The 22,956-nt window shown below is 48.4% G+C and overlaps 1 protein-coding gene across 9 annotated transcripts; it reads left to right on the top strand.

Moving 5' to 3' along the window:
• Positions 1-6,581: 6,581 nt before the first annotated feature.
• Positions 6,582-22,901, top strand: NPR2 (natriuretic peptide receptor 2). 9 transcript variants are annotated; one of them, XM_032396757.1, is made up of 23 exons: positions 6,677-6,991; positions 7,106-7,615; positions 8,424-8,629; positions 13,569-13,682; positions 13,987-14,122; positions 14,352-14,446; positions 14,674-14,806; positions 15,031-15,115; positions 15,580-15,709; positions 15,872-15,946; positions 16,155-16,232; positions 16,458-16,562; positions 16,660-16,731; positions 18,583-18,742; positions 18,907-19,062; positions 19,141-19,309; positions 19,469-19,615; positions 20,089-20,212; positions 20,403-20,471; positions 21,723-21,897; positions 21,969-22,067; positions 22,341-22,432; positions 22,563-22,895. In XM_032396757.1, exons 1-23 carry the CDS (start codon positions 6,949-6,951, stop codon positions 22,626-22,628), a joined length of 3,039 nt encoding a protein of 1,012 aa, XP_032252648.1. In that variant the 5' UTR covers positions 6,677-6,948; the 3' UTR covers positions 22,629-22,895. The 9 variants fall into 9 exon arrangements, 8 of the variants coding, with proteins under 8 accessions (XP_032252645.1, XP_032252648.1, XP_032252644.1 ...); XM_032396754.1 differs by having other exon boundaries at positions 6,582-7,615; positions 15,589-15,709; positions 22,563-22,900; XM_032396753.1 differs by having other exon boundaries at positions 6,677-7,615.
• The last annotated feature ends 55 nt before the right edge of the window (positions 22,902-22,956 follow it).

The following is a 22,956-nucleotide window of genomic DNA, read 5'->3' as shown; positions in this document are numbered from 1 at the left end:
AGGATTGACTGTAATTGTAACAGATATCTCATGGCGATTCGATAAAGTAGACTTTTAACTATCTTATAAATAAAGCACACTAAATACTAAATAAGTTAACTGTTTACCCGTGGTTTTTATTTAATGTATTGAATTTTTTGATGACCTGCAGAACTTTCCAGTTACAATTTTTTGGTTTATTTAAGTTAAGTTACTGGGGTCTAATTTATATATAGTAATATCCAATTATTTTAGTGTATTTCAGTTACTTTTAAGACAAAATATGTCACTAATGTATCCTCTTTTGGCTAATGAATCCCAGCCTGGGCTAAACATGCCATTTCCTTTCTCTTTCCTTTTTTTTTTTTTTTTTTAAGATTTATTTATTTGGAGGGGGAGGGGCAGAGGGAGATAGAGAGAGTCTTAAGCAGACTCTGCACTGAGTGCGGAGCCCAACGTAGGGCTTGATCTCAATCATGACTCTGAATGAGATCACGAACTGACCTGAAACCAAGAGTTGGACACTTAACCAACTGCACCACCCAGGCGCCCCTAAACATGCCATTTCCAATGCTTTTTTACCCTTTACAGAATTACGTGTATGGAGGGAAAAGGCAGGAAGCCCTATCAACTTAAGGCACCTTGATTCATCTTTAAAAGTTTTCCTAGATCAATGTCTTCATTTATGTATCCCTTTGCTTGGTGTCCCAGCATTTTTCACACCCCAGAACAACTCCTCATAATTAGCTTTGGCATGAGCGAGGGACGTGGCTTTCTTTTGTAAAGTGGGAGGTCTCTGTGAGCGCAAGGTCATTCTTTGGCAGATCAGTTTTAGGAAAGAGTACATATGGAAGACGAGGATCTGGAAGTGGATTCCTTGAAACCATCTTACATATATACACTTTGGAAAATCTGTGCTCCCCTGGTTTGAAGGGTAGAGGCCCAGAGGCTTGGGGGCTGTGTGTGAGAAGGCACTAAGGGCAGGCGGGAGGGGGTCTGGGCCTGCCCCTGCTATTGCATCTGGAACAGCTGTGCTTCATTTCTGTTTTACATTTAAGTTTGCGTTTGAAGGAAGAGTTTTGATGCTAAAAATAACAGTTTGAAAAACACATCTTCCATGGAGAACCATTTAAGGATTTTGAGCAGGGAAGCGACATACTTGGGTTTTTGTTTCAAAAGGTCACTTTGGCATCTGAGCACATTGTGGGGGATGGCTTGGAGGGAGGTGAGACTGGAGGCCCAGAGAGTTGTCACAGAGGCTGTCGAAACAGTCCTAAGGAAAAATTATAACAGCTGACAACTCTGGGTTCCATCCCAGAGTGGGGGCATCCACATTAGATGGAGCAGGGGCTTCACGGTTTGCAAACCCCCACTCAGCTGCTTCTCACATTTACATTTTCTGCCTGGCCTTTGCCTGTGTGCCCCCACCTTAGAGTAGTCTTTGACTCCTTCCTCTTCATCCTGTGGATCTAGTCTGCCACCAAGTCCTGTTGTTTCTTCCTTCATATTATCTCATATTTGATTCTCTCTCTCCATTACTCTTCCATTTTCCTAAATCAGGCACTTAGCAGTTCATGCTTGGATTTCTCCAGGAGCCTCAGAATGGTCTTCCTGCTTTTAGTCTGTCTCCCAACCAATTCTACATTGCCACAGCTAGCTACTCTTTTTGTTTTTCATGACATACTGTAGCCATGCAAAAAGAGTACAGTTTTGTCAGATCCTGTTTCAGATTTCTCCTCCTCTTCCCAGTCTTTGGTTTCTCTAGGAAATTCTAAGTAGAGCAAAAGATTTAAAAAGTGATTAATACATTTCCATTCTCTAGAAGCTGTTGTGGTCATGTTTCCTTTGCTGCTTTTTTTTTTTTTTTTTTTTAGGATTTATTTATTCATGAGAGACAGAGAGAGAGAAAGAGAGAGAGTGAGTGGTGGGAGGGGGAGGGACAGAAGGAGAAGGAGAGAGAGAGAATCTCAAGCAGACTCCCCACAGAGCATGGAGCCCGATGTAGGGCTCCTTCCCAGGACCCTGAGATCATAACCTGAGCTGAAACCAAGAGTTGGATGCTTAACCGACTGAGCCACCCAGGCGCCCCTCCATTACTTCTTTTTATGTGACGTATTTGTGGTGCAGGGAACATATGCCTCTTTTTCTCAGTGAAAGACTTTGTGAAGAAAGTAGACTTTTAAGTGGAGTGGAGAAAGAAATATAACAGAGAATATTATATCTGAAGCTTTATGTTAGCAGGTGCTCCCAGCGGGTGCTAAGTAATTACTGGGGTTGGTAATAATGGTGAAGGGTGGTATTAGGAACATAGAGAAGCAGTATATGTACCTGGGAAAACAGGCCATGTGTGGAAGAACAATGGAAACCACTGGGAATGCGTAGAGGTGGTGATCCAGGCTTTGATGGAGTAGATGGGTAAAAAATAGGGTTCACCTGGAGCTTGAATTATCATGAAGATAAACATATACAGTTGCTTCTCCTGACAATTCTTAAACTTCTCAGGAATTCCTTGAAAAACCACCCATGTGGACTGTCTTTTCACAAAACCAGTATTTCTGGCCCTCAGAGTACGGTACCAGTTCAACTTTCAGCATACATATTGGGACAGGTACCTTAGAAGCTGGGATCTGATTTGAAAATATTTTAAATTCAAAACCTTTTCAACTTATAAAAGAAAAAATGATGTGTGAATTCAAAGTAAAACCCCTTGATCCTTTAAACAATAATAGCTGCTCTTGGAGGATATTGAATATTATGAGAAGGTGAACTGGACCCAGGGTCTAGAGCCATCTTGTGCACTGCTGTATAGAGCATAAGGGGAGTAAGGAGGTGGAGGGGAGTGGGCTACATGAGCAATAATGGGGTTTGACCTGTTTTCAGGATTCTGTCTCTCCCTTACTGGGGCTAAAAGAAACAATGCAGAATTTTTGTAAACTCTCTCTTTGCCTTCAATATGTTTCACTTGTATGTATTTCTCTTTTTACACTGCCTCCTCCCCTCCCTTTATTGAAATGCTGCATTTGAAATGTATCTTTTCTCCTTTACTTTATCCTACTTTCCATGGCTGTTCTCTGCCCTCTGTTGGCAGGTTCCTTTGGACCTGTCTGTCTTGTGTGCAGGAGAAAGTTCACAAATACTTAAAGCCCCTTTCTGCAGATCGGGTCAGTCAAGCAGAGAGAAGACTGGAAGGTGTGTGGTTTTTGTTTTTTGTTTGTTTTGTTTTTGTTCTTGTTTTGCTGGAATCCTTCAGGTCTGGAGGCATGGTCTGGGGTAGAGCAAACCTGGTGTGGTCCAGAGTTAGCTGGGAAATCAGGTAAGTTGTAAAACTGTTTGGTGCTGAACTGGGAGTCAGTTTGGGGCCTCAGGCCCTGCCATGGAGAGGATTAGCATGAGCCCAAATCCCATGGTGGTCCCAGAACTCAGCAAGGGTCTTGAGCCTCCTTTGGCCTGAGTGTGACTGGAGGTAGGATTTTTTTTTTTTTTCCTGCTAAGGAACTGGGCATTTTGGAAACCACAGCAGCTTCTAGCAGCTAGCTGATTTGATGCTCGGCAGTTTAGTTCTGAATGAGAAAAGAGGTGTTTGGGCTGGTCCTATCCTAGAAGAAATTATAGGTGGTGTCTGCGAAGTAGTGGAAGGCCATACCAACCCTATAGAGAGAAAGGTGGAGCCTGGCTGGGTGCTGCTCAGGCTAGCAGTGTCTTTAGATGTCTCAGGTTTTCTATGAATTACAGTGGGGTCACCAAATATTACAGCCAAAATCTTTTTGTCCACATCAATGAGAGCAGTGATAATGGGAACTTAGATAATGGGGATATATAGATAACCAAAGTTTTCATTTATATAATATTTTCAGCCTGTCCTCAAAAATGAAAAAACAAAAACCTTTCACTGGATGTTAATAAGAAGCTGCGTTAAGCATTAACTTTTATTTCCCTGCCCTTTCCCACTTTCTAGTATTAGTGGCCAGTTGGAAAGAAGAGGGCAAGATGATTGAAAGTTTAATCCCTAACATAATCAAGAGTTGTTCTTAATATTCAGAATAATGACCTATCAGGTACTTGAACTTGTGTGGGAATCTAGGCAACAGAGGTGTTGGTGCTCACTAGGGTCTGCAGGTGTTCCAGAGAGACTTGTCTGGGTCTTTGGTGGCCATTATCCTAAAAGCATGGCTTCATACCGTAAGTTCATGAGTTAGCACAGTATCTATACAGAGCCCCACCTTAGAGAATATCTATATAGAGCCTTGCCTGGATTCCAGTCTCTGCTATTAAAAAGCCATGTAGGGTTGGGAGAGGAGTGGTTTCCCTCTCTGGGACTTAGTTTTCTGTAACTTTTTTTTTTTTTAGTAGGTTCTATGGCCAACCTGGGGCTTGAACTCACAACTCCTAGATCGAGAGTCACATGCTCTACCAATTGAGCCAGCCTGGGATCCCAGGTTTCAGTTATCTTTAAATAAGGGAATTGAACGATGTATTTATAAGACTCCTCCTAGCCCTGAAATTCAGTGATTCTGGCAAAGATTGTTTTATAGATTTGCTTCTCTTATTAAGCTGTGTATAGTTGCTTAAAACATATTTGGTTGATGTGATCTGAAGTTAGAACCTTGTCTTTTTCAGGTTGTCCCATCACCCTTTTGACTGTTTTGTCCTTCTCTTCCTTGCTCAGATAGGACAAAATTCCTTTTTACTAACAGTGTCAGGAGCTGGAATTGGAGTTATCATCCCTCTGTGTTAAAGAAGTCCTAAGGCTTCCATTTCTACTGCACTTGGGGCAAGTTGTTGCTGGGGGCTTGCCTTTGGCCCCTGTGCCCCATGGATTCCAACTACATGCTCCTCCAAGGTAAGGGCTGTGTTATTCAGCTTTTCTTGTATTCATCCCTACAGCTTGTGCAAGTCAGCTAGTGTTCAATAAAGAAATAATCACACCTAAGAATAAAATGTCATTGTCCTTAATTTCCCCCCAAACCACTAGGTGTCGCCTTCATCTCAGAGAAACTAGGCCCCTCCTCTCTCCCTGCACACCTACACCCCTCCCTCTACTTTTGGAGCTCTCAGCTTCTTGGCACTGTGATTTCTGGAGGAGAGGCTTGAAGGGGGGAGACAAACTGTGGCGCTTAGGAGGGGGAGGAGAATGGATTTATATGCATCTCCTTTATGACCGTTTGAGAGAAACTCCCCAAGGTCCCATAGCAGTCCCTCCCAGCAACCATGATATCATCCCTCATAAGCTGTTCTCAGGATCAGATTGGCATGCCAGATATGGGGTATCTGGGGAGAGCCTTCTAGGTTGGAGGCTTGGGAGCAGGGTGGAACCCAAGGGGGATACAATGGGCTTCCATTGCCAGGGGGGAATGTTCTGCTTAGTCAGTCCATGAGCTGTTATCAGGTGCAAGCCTGGGCTGTGCAGGGAGACAAAAGAGGAGAGGCTGTTCCTGGCCTGGGTCCCTGGAGCAGATGGTGTGGTAGAGGCCTAGCAGGCTATGGAGGGCCTCTGAGGACTTGGGAGACTACAGAAGGGAGCATGGGGAAGGAAGAGGGAGGTTGGAGGGTTGAGTTCTAAGGAAGAAGGAGACCCACCTATGGACTTTGTAAGGACTCAGGAAAAATCAGTCATCGGAGTCCCTTGGTCCCGGAGGGGTCAATCTTCCAGGTAGCAGGCATGTCTTCCTGGTGAGGGAGTGAGAGGTTCCTGCAATGGGAAGTGTGCTATGGTTTACTAGGTGGAGGACTAGTGAGGATACCAAATATGTGGGGATTCCTGACTGCTTCCTGGAGACTGGAGTGTTGGAGGGACTCAGGGGAGTAGAGAGGGGACCCTAAGAACAGCGGGATACGCGAGTGGGGAGAAGTTCTGGGCTCGTGGCACTGTGCAAGATGGGCAGAGTGGCGGAGTGGGCCAGGGGCTTGGGGGAGATAGGGGTAGGCCCTTAAAGTGAGAGGACGCCCAGGAACCTCGCCGGCCTGAGAGGCCCTTGCGCGGAGCCCCCGAGTTGTCACTGGGTGGGTATGAGACCTGGGATGTCCCTGGGCGCCAGGCAAGGGGGTGGGGGGAGACAGCAGGCGCCGGAGGGTGGGGCCGGAGGGGGAGGAGGAGGGGCCGCGGGGGCGGGGAAGGCGCGGGGCGGGGGCGGGCGCGGGCGGCCTGCCCGGGGAGTCACACTCGGCCGCCGCCGCCGGCGCAGCGAGCGGAGACGGGCCCGGCCGCGGCGACCTGACCTGGACGAGCGGCGCGCCTGGGGGCCCAGGCGGGGGGCGGGAGGAAGCGCCGGGCAGCGCCGGCCGCGCGGGCCCAGGAGGAGCGGAGCAGAGAGGAGCTGGGACACGGGCGGGGCCGCCGCAGCTCCGGATGGGACCAGCGCCCTGGGCCCGTTAGTCCAAGCAGGAGCTTCAGGAGAAGCCTTCACAGGGAGATTCACCCCTGCCTTTCCCTCTCCTCCGGCCCAGGCCTCGCTTCGCTCCCCGCCCGCCCATGGTCCCAGTCCTTCCGCGGCGCGGGCCCCCTCCCACCTTACCCCCTTGGTCCTCCTTTTTGCGGCTCTCAGCCCTCCTAGTCCCTTCAGCGGCGAGGTCCCCCCGGGCCTTTTCTTTGTACCAGCCTCCCCCCCACCCCCACCCCATCCCAGTCTCGGATCCCCCTTTCCTTCTCAGCTTTATCAGGCTCCTTCACCTCTCACTGTCCCCACCCCAGTCGCAGGCCCCCTTGGTCCCTCCCTTTTCCTGCCACCCTACTCAGCCCTCAGTCCTTGCCCCAGGCTGGTAGACCCACCCCCTGCCTCTACCGCTGGGGCTTCCTCCCATCTCCTCCTCTCCCGTCCCCACCACTTTCTGTACCCCAGCCTACCTAGCTGCTCCGCACTTCTCTTCCTGGCCATCTTCCCCCCAGGTTCCAGGCTGGGTGGTGCTTGTGCCTCCCCTGGAGGCCAGAGTGGCGCCGGGGTCTGGGGGTGGCGGGGCTGCTGCTTTCTCCCCATGGCACTGCCATCACTGCTGCTGTTGGTGGCGGCCCTGGCAGGTGGGGTGCGTCCTCCCGGGGCGCGGAACCTGACACTGGCGGTGGTGCTGCCAGAGCACAACCTGAGCTACGCCTGGGCCTGGCCCCGGGTGGGTCCTGCCGTGGCCCTGGCAGTGGAGGCGCTGGGCCGGGCGCTGCCCGTGGACCTCCGGTTTGTCAGCTCCGAACTAGATGGCGCCTGCTCTGAGTACCTGGCACCGCTGCGCGCCGTGGACCTCAAGCTGTACCATGACCCCGATCTTCTGTTGGGCCCCGGTTGCGTGTACCCTGCTGCCTCCGTGGCCCGCTTTGCCTCACACTGGCGTCTTCCCCTGCTGACTGCGGGTGCCGTGGCGTCTGGTTTCGCAGCTAAGAGTGAGCATTATCGTACCCTGGTGCGCACTGGCCCCTCTGCTCCCAAGCTGGGTGAGTTTGTGGTGACATTACACGGGCACTTCAACTGGACTGCCCGCGCTGCCTTGCTGTATCTGGACGCTCGCACAGATGACCGGCCTCACTACTTCACCATCGAGGGCGTCTTTGAGGCCCTGCAGGGCAGCAACCTCAGTGTGCAGCACCAGGTGTATGCCCGTGAGCCGGGGGGCCCTGAGCAGGCCACCCACTTCATCCGGGCCAACGGGCGCAGTGAGTGTGGCCCAGGCTATCTTAGGGTCAGGGGGAGGAGGGTCGCCGCATCCCTGGAGCTCAGCACTGGGAAATAAATGGTGGATGGACGTGGTGGTTGGGGTCAAGAGGCACCTGTGGACAGAGCACCTGTGACGAAGGTGAGGGCGTTGTATTAGGGGAGCCCGTGGATGGCACAGGTAGATGTAAACCAGGGATAAGATTTCAGGTAGAATGAGAAGCGAATCCTGTGTCAGGGAAGAATGTGGGATTGGGCAGAAACTGAATTTGGGGAGCAATATGAAACGAGTGCCCTGGAGTAGTGAATGTGTATCCATCTGTGAGCAGAGACTTCTTAGACTGGGGCACCAAGAGCCCTTGGTCGCAGAAAAATCGTGAGGACTCCATAAATGAACTTTCGGGTTCAGCAGATTTGTTTGGGAAAGACGGGGTAAAGCTGACACTGAGAGAAATTCTGAGCAGTCAGTGCCTTTGAGCCTAGGGAAGGGCAGGGCAGAGTGGGGCAGTGAGGAGGGCTGGGTGGGGGGCAACAAGCAGAGCTCTGGGAAGAGGAGGGGCTTAAAGCTGATAGCTCCCTTCCTCTGGGGTCTGGAGTCAGACTCTGACCTCTGCCAGATGGTCCATAAGGCCCCAGGGTACTTACGACATAGACTCCAAGGGGGAGGGATGGGGAGCATATGTTGGGTGGTTGATAGGTTAGGGCACTCTCTTCCTTGCTAAAGATGGAAATGCAGATGGTTCAGAGAGGGGGCTGTGTGGGGACCGGATCCTTTCTCAGAATGCCCCTCTGTCTTGTACCTGTTCCCAGTCGTGTATATCTGTGGCCCTCTGGAGATGCTGCATGAGATCCTTCTTCAGGCCCAGAGGGAGAACCTGACCAATGGGGATTATGTCTTCTTTTACCTGGACGTCTTTGGGGAGAGTCTCCGTGCCGGCCCCACACGCTCAACAGGCCGGCCCTGGCAAGACAATCGCACCCGGGAACAGGCCCAGGCCCTCAGAGAGGCCTTTCAGGTATCAGTTGAGCCAAACTTGGAGGAGGGGGAAGAGGAGCTTCTTTGAAGATTCTCTGTCTCTCATAAGACCCACAGAAACCCCGGGAACAGGGCAGGAATTATGAGCTACAAGGAGGGAAACGAACAGAGGCTTTTTGAGTTTCATATCGTTCTTTCTTACTTCTCCACTTTTGTGACTCTCCTGAGTGTCAGCGCTACCTCCCAAGATCCTGGAACACCCTCCTAAAGTCTCATTAGTAGACTATACTGTGAGGGAGAAAAGTTCTAGAAAAGACCTGGTCCCAGACCCCGAGAGGACTTCCATCCTTTCTGGATAAGCGAGGCATGATTGTGGTGCAGTTAACTACAAGTCTGCGAAAGAAAATGATTATGTGTCCTGGAACAGATATTAAGAACTTCAGGGGGTTCAGAGGAGGGAGAATCAATGTCAGCTGGGTTTAGGAAAGCCTTTTTATAAAGGAATAAGAATCTGTCGTGACTTGAAAGGTAGATGTCATATTCCTAGTCTGAGTGGGAGACAGGATCCAGGCAGCCTGAGCAAAGAGAAAAAGATAGGAATGGGCATATTTGGGGGACCAAGAAGATACTGACCTGCCAAGAAAGAAGGGTTGGCTTGAAGCAGATATAGGAAATAATGTTGCAGAGGTATAATCAAATTAAGGAGAGCTCTGAACCTAAGATTAAGGTACTTGGACTTGAATGTGAGGTCCTTGAGATTTTTTTGCAAAGAGAAATATAGAGACAGAATTCAGGTTGGATTAGGAGAGGAGTACTTGGGTCTCGAATGGGGTGAGGTGATGTGGGCTCCTACGCTGGTGGCAGTGGTAGGAATGCAAAGAAATGAATTTACGAAATAATTTGTAGGGGTAATTGACATGACTCTGTTCATTTCACTCCTCTGCTCAAAACTGTCAATGACTTACTTTCTACAGAATAAAGTCCTGACTCCTTATCACGACATTTCAGACCTTCTACAGTCTGTGTTCAGCTCAATTTTTCAGTCTTGCCTCCTGGTGCCCCTCATACCCTGTACTCCAGCCAACCAGACCTCTCTCAGTTCCCCAACCCCTGGGCCTCCCCGTCCTCTTGCCTTTGTGCTCTTTGCTCCTTTTTTTCTGGAACGCTCTTCCTTCCTCATCCCAAATCTCTGCCTCTTCAAATCACACCCATGAACTGTTCCCTGATTCTCTCACCAATTTTTCACTAATTTATGTATATGTGTTTCTTTCTTTCTTTTTTTTTTTAAGATTTTATTTATTTGACAGAGAGAGACAGCGAGAGAGGGAACACAAGCAGGGGGAGTGGGAGAGGGAGAAGCAGGCTTCCCACTGAGCAGGCAGCCCGACGCGGGGCTCGATCCCGGGACCCTGGGATCATGACCTGAGCCGAAGGCAGACGCTTAACGACTGAGCCACCCAGGCGCCCCTATATGTGTTTCTTATTTATTTATCCATATCTCTCCTTTTCCTGAAAAGGATTTGAGGTGGCCTATGGGCTAACTTTAAGGTCTTTTCACCTGGGATTCTTTGAGTCTGAAATTCAGTAGATGTGTATAAGGGCTGGACTTTGGTGGTCATCATCTCCAATGAGTAAAGTTTTATGTGGCTGTCATTATATATTTGGTTGTATCTGACTGTGAATGACATGTCTGGGTCGAGTCCGTGACTGTCACACTTGAACATGGGCAGTGGCAGGACAGGTTTCGTTTATGCTGTAACTTTTGCCTGAAATGACCTTCTCACCTTTGTCTGTCTGGATAATGTGTGCGTATTCTCTAAGACTCAGATGAGTTATTTTCCCTTTGAGGAAACAATCCTCGAATCCCCAGGTTGCACTGAATTTCCTGTGCTTGTGCTTAACTCTGTCTCCTGTAGAATTTACCACATTATTCGGTCGATATTTGATTCATTTGAAGATTGACTCATTCTATTAGTATCTATTGAGTACCTCTTATGTCCCGGTCACTCTGCTAGGTTCTGGTGTACAGTGGAGAACGTAATAGATGTAGTCCTTGCCTGGAACTTACATTTAATAGGATGGACAGACACTAAATAAGCAAATAAATACAAACATAGGGCAACTTGCGATGAGTGTTACTTAAAAAACCCACAAAAAACGAAGATCAAAACAAAACCAAACCAAGGCCTCTCATGTGAAGGGAATAACGAGGGAATTGTACTTTAGCTAGTGTGGTCGAGGAAGATCTCTATGGTGCTCCTAAATGGGATGACTCCAGGGCCTTTTGGGCTGTATTTTTTTTGGTGGAAGGAATACCTTTCTTTCTCATCTGGGAATTCCTACCAGTCAAGGGGCCCCAGCACTTCGGGTGGGGGAAATGAGATCTAGTCAGCTGACAGTTAGATAAATTAATTCTCAGTTTTCACACTCACTACAGGCATTATTCAGATAGAAAAACAAAGGGAGATTTTGCTAGGACACAAGAGAAGGGGGGAATCAGCAATCAAGAATATGCTGAGGGGGGAATCAAGGCTTTGGGGTGGGGTGAAGGTAAGGGGGTAACGAGGTGTTCTCTGGAAAAGCTACTTATCCTGTTCCAATGCTGGAGCAGGGCAGGGGGTGAGGGAAGGTGGGTGGTCAGCTACAACCAAGGGTGAAAGAGCAGAGAGCCCTTACCCCGGAGATACCTGGCCTACTGGGGGGAGAGGGCTCTGAAATTAAGTATATTGATATGACTTTTCTCTCATTAAGCCATAGCTGCGTGATCATGCTCAGTTTTGTATTCTACGTGCCTAGCATGGACTTACTAAACTGCATTAAGGTGCGTGTTGGGGAGAAGTGGGGAGAGGACTAGGAATTCATTTACAGAGGAGTAGGGCTAGCAGGTACCGTAAACCAAGGTGATCAACTAGGATAGGGAAGAATAAGTGGATACAATAGAACTAAGTAAGCAAACGACAGCTAAACACGTTTTTGGCAGCCTTTGCTTGTTTTTCTTCTCACCTGGGGTCCACTGTGAAAAGGGCCACCATTACTTACCTTTACCTTCTTCTCTCTATGTAGCCCTGAGCAAGCACAGAAATTCTTTGGAGGTTCTTCTTTTTTCTTTTCTTTTCCTTTTTTTACATAGCTAGTAACCACAGCAAAAACAGTCTAGCATAGCAGTTTTCAAAATGTGGTCTTGGAACCCTGGGGGCCTCTGAAATCCTTTCAGAAGGACCGTGAGGTCAAAACTATTTAAAACATAATACTAAGATGTTTATTTGCCTCCTCACTCTTATCCCTCCGCGATTGTACAGTGGAGTTTTCCAGAGGCTACATGACATGTGATGCTCTTGTCAGCCTGGCAGCTGGAGAAGGTGTACTTGTGTATTCTTGTGTTCTAAATATTTGTCAGTTTTAATTTCTAAAATGTAAATATTGATAGATATAATCCGTGTAATCAAAAGCTCTTTGTGGTCCTCAGTAATTTTTAGTAGTGTAAAGGGGGTCATGAAATCAAAAAGTTTGAGAACTGCTAGTCTAGCAAACAGAGAAGCCTAGAGAATTATGAAGTGTCTAAAAAGCATTAAAAACCTGTTATCAGCCTTTATATTGAGATATAAATTGTGTTAAGCACGATCTTTTTGAGCTCTTTTACTGATTTTTTAACATTGTCAACAATATCCTACCCTTCTATTTTTCTTTTATTCTTGAAATAGGTGTTACTGAACAAACCCTTCCAACCCCATCCTCAGCCCCCTTCTCCTTTTAAATTTTACCCGAGGGTGGGAGAGTATTACAAGCGTGTGATCAAGGACCCAAATGCTCCAGGAAGAATAATTACATTATGAAGCAAACGCTAGTCTAATGTAATGATTACATATTAGAGATTAACTTTATTATTTCCTACCTAGAATGAATTGATACAAAGTAAATCACATATATGTGATTTATCTAGTATCTCCATGTCCATACGTACTTTCAGTGACAGGAATGAACAAAACTGGTAGAAGTGAGTAGATTTTAATCTATCATTTCACAAAACGCATTGATCTGAATGAAGTCTTGCCCTGAAGTTGTGACGCCAGTTTCCCATCCAAGGCAAAGGCTGGTCTCAGTCACTGTGCAGGCCTGAGGTGTAGACAGAGGCCAATATGTCCATCAGCAAAGCAAGGGGAAATGAGTGAGGTCAGTGGGCGCCAGGAGGGCATCCCAGAGGGAGACAGAGATGCGCTGACCCAAGGCCAGTGATGTGGACCTGGCTGAGATCACGTGTGTCATTTGCGTAGCTATGAAATGTGTGTGGGCATGCGTCTATGTGTTTTCTCTGTGACACATGTCTATTACTTAGTGACGTATAGGACCATGCCCGTATGCAGGACAGTGCTGCTTAGGGTGGGTATTCCACACACGTTCAGTGAATGGGCCCACAACTTTTCACTGATGGACTCATTGTCTCCAAGTGTTACCCTCAGGTGTCCTGAAATCTGTTTAATTCACTGGGTGGAGGCACTGTGTCCAAGTGGCCCAGAGGAAAATATCAATACTTTACTGATCACATTAACAGTAATTAACACCTCAGAGAGGAGCTGTTGATCCGTGTTGTCCTTGATAGTGAGTATGTCCCCAGAAAGGATGGGACAGAGCAGCTGTGAGTGCCGTGGCCGCCTGGAAGGGGGAGGGGACAGGGAAGACAAGGGCACAGGTTTGGGGGATGGAGCTGATATCTCTATTTCCCAGGCTCCACCTTCCCAGAACCGTGCACTTTTCATGGAGGGTGCCACTCCCCTCTTCCCAGATGTAGTAAACGTACACCGCACGGACCTCCCACGCACAGGTGCATGCACAACACAGAGCTTAGTGTCCTTTCAGCCTTCAGACTCATCTGTGTATATTTTGTATCATGAATATTTCACCGAGCTTCCCTGTCCTGCTTCCTCTCTTCCCCAATGCCTATCTTGAATCCTGTTCACTCTCCCCATGTGCTGTTGGTACAGACAGTATTGGTGATCACTTACCGAGAACCCCCAAATCCCGAGTATCAGGAATTCCAGAATCGTCTGCTGATAAGAGCCCGGGAAGATTTTGGTGTGGAGCTGGCCCCCTCCCTGGTAAGTAGATCTCTCTTTCCTGAGAGTCGGGCCAGGCTTTGAGGAAAGGCTCTTCTCCCTAACTCAGCATCAAGCCTTGGCCTTGGAGCCAGCCCAATTTGGGGACTGTCTGCTGTCATCCAGGCTTTTTCCTTCTGCTCTTCTGTCCAGTGGAAGTAGGGATGGCATGTTAGGAATGACAGGAGGGAAGGAAGCAAACCAGAAGAGAGAGAAGAGGTAGAAGGAGACCCCAGAGACGGGAAAGGGGGCTGGGGAGGGGCCTGGCAGGACATTTGGAGACCCCTACTGAAGTTGCCACCCCTAGATGAACCTCATTGCTGGCTGCTTCTACGATGGGATCCTGCTGTATGCTGAAGTCCTGAACGAGACAATCCAGGAGGGAGGCACCCGGGAAGACGGACTTCGAATTGTGGAGAAGATGCAGGGACGAAGATACCATGGTAATGGAGAGGGTCAGGCAGGGGCCAGAGCGCTGCTGACGGGCCTGGGAGTGGAGTAGGCAGAAGAAAATACAGATGCCAGGGGCAGAGGAAGAGTTAGGAGGGGTCAGAGAACATGGTGGAGATGGACGTGTATTAAGAACAGGGGCAGGAGGGATCTGAGGAATTGGGGCACAGGAGAGGGGCCGAGGGTAGATCTCAAAGTAAGGGCTGCTCTTTTCTATCTTAGGTGTAACTGGACTGGTTGTTATGGACAAGAACAATGACCGAGAGACTGACTTTGTCCTGTGGGCCATGGGAGACCTGGATTCTGGGGACTTCCAGGTAACGGGGGAGGAGGCAGGGAGGAGACTGTGGGCCCTGAATATCCAGCTTTCAAGGGTTTGGTGGGGCAGAATCAAAGGTACTAGAGGCAGGGACTTATTTGCTGGACCTCTATCCTGGGTGGGTGGTAGGCTGGGGAGAAAAGCAGCCAAAGAAAAGCAGCCAGGGGTCTGGGGGAGAGGCTGGTGGGAGCAGGCCCGTGGGCCCAGTTTTCTCCTTCCTCACAGCCTGCAGCCCACTACTCAGGAGCTGAGAAGCAGATTTGGTGGACAGGACGGCCTATTCCCTGGGTGAAGGGGGCCCCCCCCTTGGACAATCCCCCCTGTGCCTTTGACTTGGACGACCCATCCTGTGATAAAAGTGGGTGTGTGCGGGGGCTGGGAGTCACCCTTCCTCCCCTAACTTCCATCCTTTCATCTCCTCTCCCTGACTCCCCACCCTTAGCTCTGTTTTCCCCTCTACTTGCAGACCCCCTCCTCACTCCTTTCCCTCAAGAAATCTGTCTGCTCCCTGCACCCTGAGCACTGCCCCCTCCCTGTCCACAACTCCACACAGTCTTCCTCAGGGTCCCCTCTCTCCTTCAGCTCCACTTTCAACTCTGGCCATTGTGGCGCTGGGAACAGGAATCACCTTCATCATGTTTGGTGTTTCCAGCTTCCTCATTTTCCGGTGAGTTCTGGGCTTCCCACTGACCTACCCCCTTCCCTCCCACCGCTCAGGCCTTCTGGGGGTTAGCGGGATTCTTAGTTTGATGGTTGTCTCTTAGGCCTAACACCTTCCTCTCTAGCCTTTCTCGTTAAGCTTTTAGCCTAGGTGTAGTTTTCCCACTTTTGGTCCAAGCCTGGGTGTCCTAGTGACAGGTTTCACGTGGGGTCTTCTAAGGGCAAAGGTGAATTTTCCATCAATGCTACCATTTTAAGAAAGAACTTTTACCTTCAGCCTCTGTGTTTTCAAATGAGCACAGGGCATGTATCCCACGTGTAGAGAATGCATCCTCCTGAGGCAGTCCTGCACCGAGTCCCACCTCGAGTGTAATGGTTGCAGCTCCTGGCGCTGCAGGGAAGCCCCCCGCAACCCCACTGTTGGCTCCCGGGGTGGTAGGATCGGGCTTGCCAGTCAACTGAGGTGTGCAGTCCTTACAGAAAGCTGATGCTGGAGAAGGAGCTGGCTAGCATGTTGTGGCGCATTCGCTGGGAAGAACTGCAATTTGGCAATTCAGAACGATATCATAAAGGTGCAGGCAGTCGCCTCACACTGTCGCTGGTGAGCTCTGGTCTCAGCTGTCCCTCTGCTTCCCTCTGAGTGCCTGTCCTTTCGTACCCTGGACCTTTCCCAGCACATTGGCTTGTAATGATAGCCCTTGCACTGCCACCATCATCTAATGTTCCTTTCATCCTTCCGCCTCCATGTTGCCCTTGGCCCCAGCGGGGATCCAGTTACGGCTCGCTCATGACAGCCCATGGGAAATACCAGATCTTTGCCAACACCGGTCACTTCAAGGTGAACAGTCATCCGCTTGTTCTGGTCCCCACCATTTCATCCTCTCTCATCCCCATATGTCACCTCTTGCCATGAACCTCTGCCCCTCATAACCTTCCTTTCTATGTCTAGCTGAGCTCCTGGATGTTCCCATGCTTCTCCAGGATTTCCTAGCACTTGGGAACTCCTGATACTAACTTCCCTTTTCCTCTTTCACTCCCACCATCAGGGAAATGTTGTTGCCATCAAACATGTGAATAAGAAGCGCATTGAGCTGACCCGGCAGGTTCTGTTTGAGCTCAAACATGTATGTAATGTTGTATGGGTTAAGGGTGAGGGGTAGATAGGGATGGAGAAGAGGAGAGGGGAATAGTAAAATTGGCTAGGGAGGCAAGGGGCTTATTTATAAGGGATTTTAAGTTGTAGGTACAATTAAGAGAAAGGTCCTGTCATGCAGTGCTTTATTTCTGTATCTGATTTTTAATCTCCTTAAATTCTTTTTTCCTTTCCCACCTTTTGTTGTTGTTCTTAGATGAGAGATGTTCAGTTCAACCATCTCACTCGCTTCATTGGTGCCTGCATTGACCCCCCCAACATTTGCATCGTGACTGAGTATTGTCCTCGGGGGAGTTTACAGGTAAGGGAAAGGTGGAGATTCTAGGGATAGGGCAGATAAGCATGTGATAGCTAGTGGGACTAGAATAGTCATATAATCTATTCCATGTCACTACCAGGATATTCTGGAAAATGACAGCATCAACTTGGACTGGATGTTTCGTTATTCCCTCATTAATGACCTTGTTAAGGTGAGTCTTCCCTGCTCTTCCATAAGAGTTCATTTGCTTTAAAATGCCTTTCTTTTTTTTTTTTTTTAAGGTTTTATTTATTTATTAGAGAGAGAGTGCACATGTGCACGAACGGGGTGGGGAGGGGCAGAGGGAGAAAGACTCCTCGCTGAGCAGGGAGCCCGATGTGGGGCTCCATCCCAGGATCCTGGGATCATGACCTGAGCTGACGGCAGATGCTTAACTGACCTAGCCACCCAGGCACCCCTAAAATGCCTTTGTTTCTTGATCTTTGCTTTCAATTTCTCCTTCTAGTCCTGTGAAAGTCCTGTTCTCTCCAGTTCCCCTTATTCCTATGGTTGGATAATAAAGGGTCTGGAGTTTTTAACTGGGGGAGATTTATCTGCCACAAAGAGTCCTGACAAAGAATTTTTGTCATCCTGCCCTAGATATCTCAGATCTCTCACCATCATCTTTTTTTTTTTAAAACTCTAAGAGTTTATATTAAGATTTCTCAGCAGGAAAAAGATGAATGGGGTCTCCAAACAAACTGAAATTTAAAAAAAGAACATTTACTAGTAAAATTAAGAGAAATGAAGGAAAATTATACTAGACCTTTGGTATCTTCCCATATATTAGTTTTTAGCTATTTTCAGGTGACCCAGTGGTGCATGGATTTGCAGAGGTATGAGTTTGAATCTTGGAAGGATTGGATAAGTGTTTAGAGCAATTCTTATAGCCAGTGAGCTAGCCTAGTGGATCACTTGTACCACACCTGAAGCTGGCTTTGGTTTTTCTGTTTAATTCTCATGAGGTTATTTAAAAAATTTTTTGTGTGTATGCATGAAAATTTGCCATCAAGTGAGAGATAAAATATTAGGTAAAGTTGATGTGGTGGCTGACTGTGATGATAAATATAAGAAAAACAGGACTCTTGAGAGTACCATGATTTGATGGAAAAGTGATTTAGGAAAAAGCCAGAAGCCTAATCCTTTCTGTATTCACAAATTTGGTGATTCCCAAATTTGTTGATATCAAAAGGAATAAAAAGGAGGAGTTCACAGAGACTAGAGTTATGATTTTTTAGGTCCAGAGCTAAATATTTAGACAGAGGTGTTTTGGTTAGCATACAGATCACTGCATCCTTTTTCTGTTCCACCTGAATTGACTGGGGCGGGCTCCCAGGGTTTCATTTTGGGAAGCACCACTCTGCCTTCTTGGGACCTGCCTGATAGTCCCTCATAGGCAAAGGTTTTTCTCTTCTGGCTCTGCATTGGCTTGGCAGCTGTCTCCCACTTTTGTCCATTGTCCAGGGCTTTACTAATTTACTATTTTTTCCACTTTCTCTCTGGCCTAGCATTCTCTCTAGTAGATTGCTTTCCTCCTCTATCCTGACTCGCCTGCCTACACATGGCTATATGTTAAAGTTTACAACTGGCTAGTCTTCGTTGGTGCATCTAGGTACTCTTGATACCTGGGTCTCTAGCCATGTCTTCCTAAGTAGTGGCCATACATTTGAGGCCATCATGGATGTCAGACATATCATTTTTGGAGTTCACCCTCGTAGTTCTGTTTACTACTCAGAAGACTGACTGCCCTTTCCAGTCCTCCCCTTGTCCCTCCCCTTAAACATTTCTCCTGTCCCTGGTGCCATGGTGCCAATATACAGTTTATGGTACCAAGAAGGGATGACTCTCCTATTCTGCCTGCTTCTTTGGGTAGGAACTTACTGTAAAGGATGCCTTCCAAAAGTAGCTTATTGTTTTTATGGTCCCGAGATCTTTAGACAGCTAGCTAATGCCCATCTCATGGAGAGGGGGGTATCTTAAGCCAGATATAATCCAAACCCATGACTTGATCTGTATCCTGCAGGGCATGGCCTTTCTCCATAACAGCATTATTGCATCCCATGGGAGTCTCAAGTCCTCCAACTGTGTGGTGGATAGTCGTTTTGTGCTCAAAATCACAGACTATGGCCTGGCCAGCTTCCGTTCAGCTGCTGAACCCGATGACAGCCACGCCCTCTATGCCAGTGAGGCCTTCCCCCACAACCCCCTTTTATATTTCTCCTCTGGCCTTGATCATTTCCACCTAGGGAGGGTGGGAGAGGGAGATGGAATGACAGTAATATGGGGAGCATTATGGGCTTGGGGATACTCTTTTTGAGGACTTGGCCAGCCTTTTCCCTCTTTTCAGAGAAGCTGTGGACTGCCCCAGAATTGCTTGGTGGGAACCCACTGCCAACCACAGGCATGCAGAAGGCTGATGTCTATAGCTTTGGGATCATCTTACAGGAGATAGCACTTCGCAGTGGCCCTTTCTACTTGGAGGGCCTGGACCTCAGCCCCAAAGGTAAGAGTCAATCTACTGCCCATAGACTCCTCTACCTGGGGGACCCTATTCTTCATCCAAAGCCTTTATCACCCTCAGAGATTGTCCAAAAGGTCCGAAATGGTCAGCGGCCATATTTCCGGCCAAGCATTGACCGGACCCAACTGAATGAAGAGTTAGTATTGCTGATGGAGCGATGTTGGGCCCAGGAACCAGCTGAGCGGCCAGACTTTGGACAAATTAAGGGCTTCATTCGCCGCTTTAACAAGTGAGAGGGCACTAAGGGGCGAGGGCTCCCCAGGGATAGAAGCCTCATCAGTGTTGGTGGATGAGGTGGGGCTGGTGGGGCCAAGAGGGTGGGTTGGGTAGGAAGTCCTGGGAGTCTTGAGAGTCTGGGAGCAGGTACCATATCCTGGCCTCCCTCCAGGGAGGGCGGCACAAGCATATTGGACAACCTGCTGTTGCGCATGGAGCAGTATGCCAATAACCTGGAGAAGCTGGTGGAGGAGCGCACACAGGCCTATCTGGAGGAGAAGCGCAAGGCTGAAGCTCTGCTCTACCAAATTCTACCCCAGTGAGACTTTGGTCACCTTCCCAAATTTTCCTTTAGTATTCTACTCTTTGGGTTCTCCCAGATCAAGCTCCTGAGAACTCACTTTCCAACTCTTAGAACCCTGTTTTGTTTCACCTTGACACAGTGAGCCTTTCTGGCTATTGACCGTGTGTTTTCATTCTGTCTCCAAATGAGCTACGCTGCCTTCTTCCTGGCTTCCCAACCCTTCCTTTTAGGACACGGCTCTACCGTGCCTTTGCTCTAGCAAGTGGATGTAGAACACTCCCAACTTGAGACATTTAGCCCCCATCCCTAGGGGTCCCCTTGCAACCCCCCACCACTTAAATACTTTACCTTGAGCTAGTCCCAGTCACCTTCCTTCTCTTCTACCCGGCTTAGCTTTCATGTTGCAACGCATCTCTGCTCCAGCCATGCACTCCTTGCCTCTCTCCTCCACCCATCCTCTCTCTCTGAGTTTGGCCCTTGCTTCCTAGTTCAGTGGCAGAGCAGTTAAAACGGGGAGAGACTGTACAGGCTGAGGCCTTTGACAGTGTTACCATCTACTTCAGTGACATTGTTGGCTTCACAGCTTTGTCAGCAGAGAGCACCCCCATGCAGGTGAGAACCAGAAGTGAGAAGTAGGGGGTGGGATAGGGATCTGGGGGAGCTTCGTTGGGGCATAGGGAGCCTTGATAGTAGGGGAGATTCATTTGTTCTGGAGTTCCCATCTTTTGTTAGGGCTTATGGGTTAAGAATCTTAGAAAGTTAGGCTCAAGTCTCAGGGGCTCTACTTTCCCATCCTTGTTAGGTGGTGACACTTCTCAATGACCTGTATACCTGCTTTGATGCCATAATTGACAACTTTGACGTCTACAAGGTGAGAGCTGGGGCTACCCTTCTCCTGAGACCACCTTGAAAATCCAGTCTCCCTGAACCCTACGTGCCTTACCCCACTCAATGGTCAGTTTGCCCTCCTGGGGGCCCTTTGTAGACAAATGAGGCTCTGGCACTCTTATTGTATCTTTCAGTCTGATTTCTTGTGAATCTTAGGCTGCCCTAATCAGAACCATCACAGGATTTAGCCCCTATCCGCCACTTTTTGCCTAGGAGTATAAACACAGCCTATCCATTTTTTCTCATCTCTCCATCCCTTCTAGACATGGAAGAATCATATGGGATGTCGGTACAGAATGATTTATTAGGGTGAGGGACATGCTGCCTTGTAAAAGATTTTGTTACATCATTGAGTTGGCACAGAGTGGGCTTTATTGTACTTCAGAGTAAAAACCATTGGGATTTAGGTGTTGATTTTGTGACTAATTGTGTGGCCTTGGGCAAGTAACTGGAAAGCTCCTTGAGCCTGAGATATTTTACCTATAAGTTGGGAATAATAGATTTATTGTGGCAAGTGCACATTGCACAGATAATACTATTTCTGTCTCTTTCCTTTGGACTTACTCTACCATGTCTGTTATTACTATAACATAGAGCTACCATAAACCCTTTACCAGATTCACCAGTTATTTATATTCACCCCACTTCCTTTATTTAAAAAAAAATCTATATATCTATGTAATTATTTTCTGGACTATTTGAGGGTAAGTTGCAGGCACGGTGCCCCTTTATCCCTAAACGGTTCAGTGTCTGGTTCCTAAAAATAGGCCATTCTTTTGTATAGCTTCAGCACAATTAACAAAGCCAAGCGGCTGCTTTCTTACCTTGCACAGTTCAGGCTGTCTGAGGCCTAGTTCAGTGGGCCTGCCTGCCCTCCTCACTAGCCTCTGTGCTCTTCAGGTCAGCCCTGTTTTCTTGCTTCCCGTTTCCTGACAGCAGAACCTATTTGTCTGTGTGTTGTTGTAGACAGGGTATCCATTCATTCAGCAAACGTTTACTGGGTGTTCGCCAGGTACAGGGGTGGGGTAGGAGGATTTAAAGATTCCCTTAATTGCACCTTTCCCCCCTCCCCCCTCCGCCAATTCTCAGGACCGTGGCACTTACTTTCTAGTCAATGTTCTGGCCTCCCAGGCTGTTAGGATGACTCATAGTGGTGTTCAGCTTATCTCCTTCTACGCTTCCCCATTCCCACTGATCCACATAGAGGTGACATTTTCATCCCCATCTCAATCAGGTAGAAACGATTGGAGATGCCTACATGGTGGTGTCTGGCCTCCCAGGCCGAAATGGTCAACGCCATGCCCCAGAAATTGCTCGTATGGCCCTAGCATTACTGGATGCAGTTTCTTCCTTCCGCATCCGCCACCGACCCCATGACCAGCTGAGGCTACGCATAGGGGTCCACACGGGTAAGGCTGACTCTCACTCCAGCCCTTGTGTCTGCTTTTCCCAGGCTCTCCCAACCTGTTTCTTCTCCTAGGGCCTGTCTGTGCTGGGGTTGTTGGCCTGAAGATGCCCCGCTATTGTCTTTTCGGAGACACGGTGAACACTGCTTCCCGCATGGAGTCTAACGGTCAAGGTAAAACATTAGCCCTCAACCCCAGCCTCAGCCTCAATGTGTGTTGTCCTTTTCTTCTTTTCAGAGTTCCTCCAAATCTCTCAATCTGAGAGATCACAGTTCCTGACTGCCCCATCCTTGGACATATTTTGGTTCTAGTGCATGCCCTGGGAAGACTGAGAGCCTCCTGAGGGGTGGTGGTTTGGTAAAGCTCTCTCCGATACCGCCAATTCTTCTATTGTCTTTTCTTTGATTCATCTTCCCACCATCCCTGCAACCTCATCCCACCCCCAGCCCTGAAGATCCATGTCTCCTCTACCACCAAGGATGCCCTGGATGAGCTAGGATGCTTCCAGCTAGAGCTTCGGGGGGATGTGGAGATGAAGGTGATGGCAGGCCATGGGGAAGGGTCATGGAAAGGGAGGATGAAAGCAATTATGGGGACCATGGGGAAAAGAGAGAGATAAAGAGAATAACATCAAAGAATTTGAATTATCTTCACTCCCCCACTTCTAGGGAAAAGGAAAGATGCGAACTTACTGGCTCCTAGGAGAGCAGAAAGGACCCCCTGGACTCCTGTAAACCCTACTTCTTCCCAAATCAGACAGTCTCCTGCTGCTGGGACCTGGGTGGGCAGTGGTCACCATCTCTCCACACACCAGAAATGGACATTGTCGTGTAAGATGGAAACCAATGTGCACAAAAACCCGACCTTATATGGAAATTGTTGCTCTTTGCAGCTCAGCCTTGTACATATACCTGCTTCGCTCTGGCCTGGTCCCCTTCTTCCTTACCTTATGTAAATATCTGTATCTAAACCAGAATATTTTGGCCAAATATAAAACAACAAAAAATTTCATGGTGTCAAGAGTCTGGGTTAGGGGCAAGTCCAAGGAAAGGTGATGGGGTG

The sequence above is a fragment of the Phoca vitulina genome, unplaced genomic scaffold (genome assembly GCF_004348235.1).
Source record: "Phoca vitulina isolate PV1807 unplaced genomic scaffold, GSC_HSeal_1.0 scaffold94, whole genome shotgun sequence".
In the NCBI taxonomy this organism is placed as follows: Eukaryota; Metazoa; Chordata; class Mammalia; order Carnivora; family Phocidae; genus Phoca; species Phoca vitulina.
Note: the sequence above shows the minus strand (reverse complement) of the source record. Positions and strands in the feature narration are given on the sequence as shown.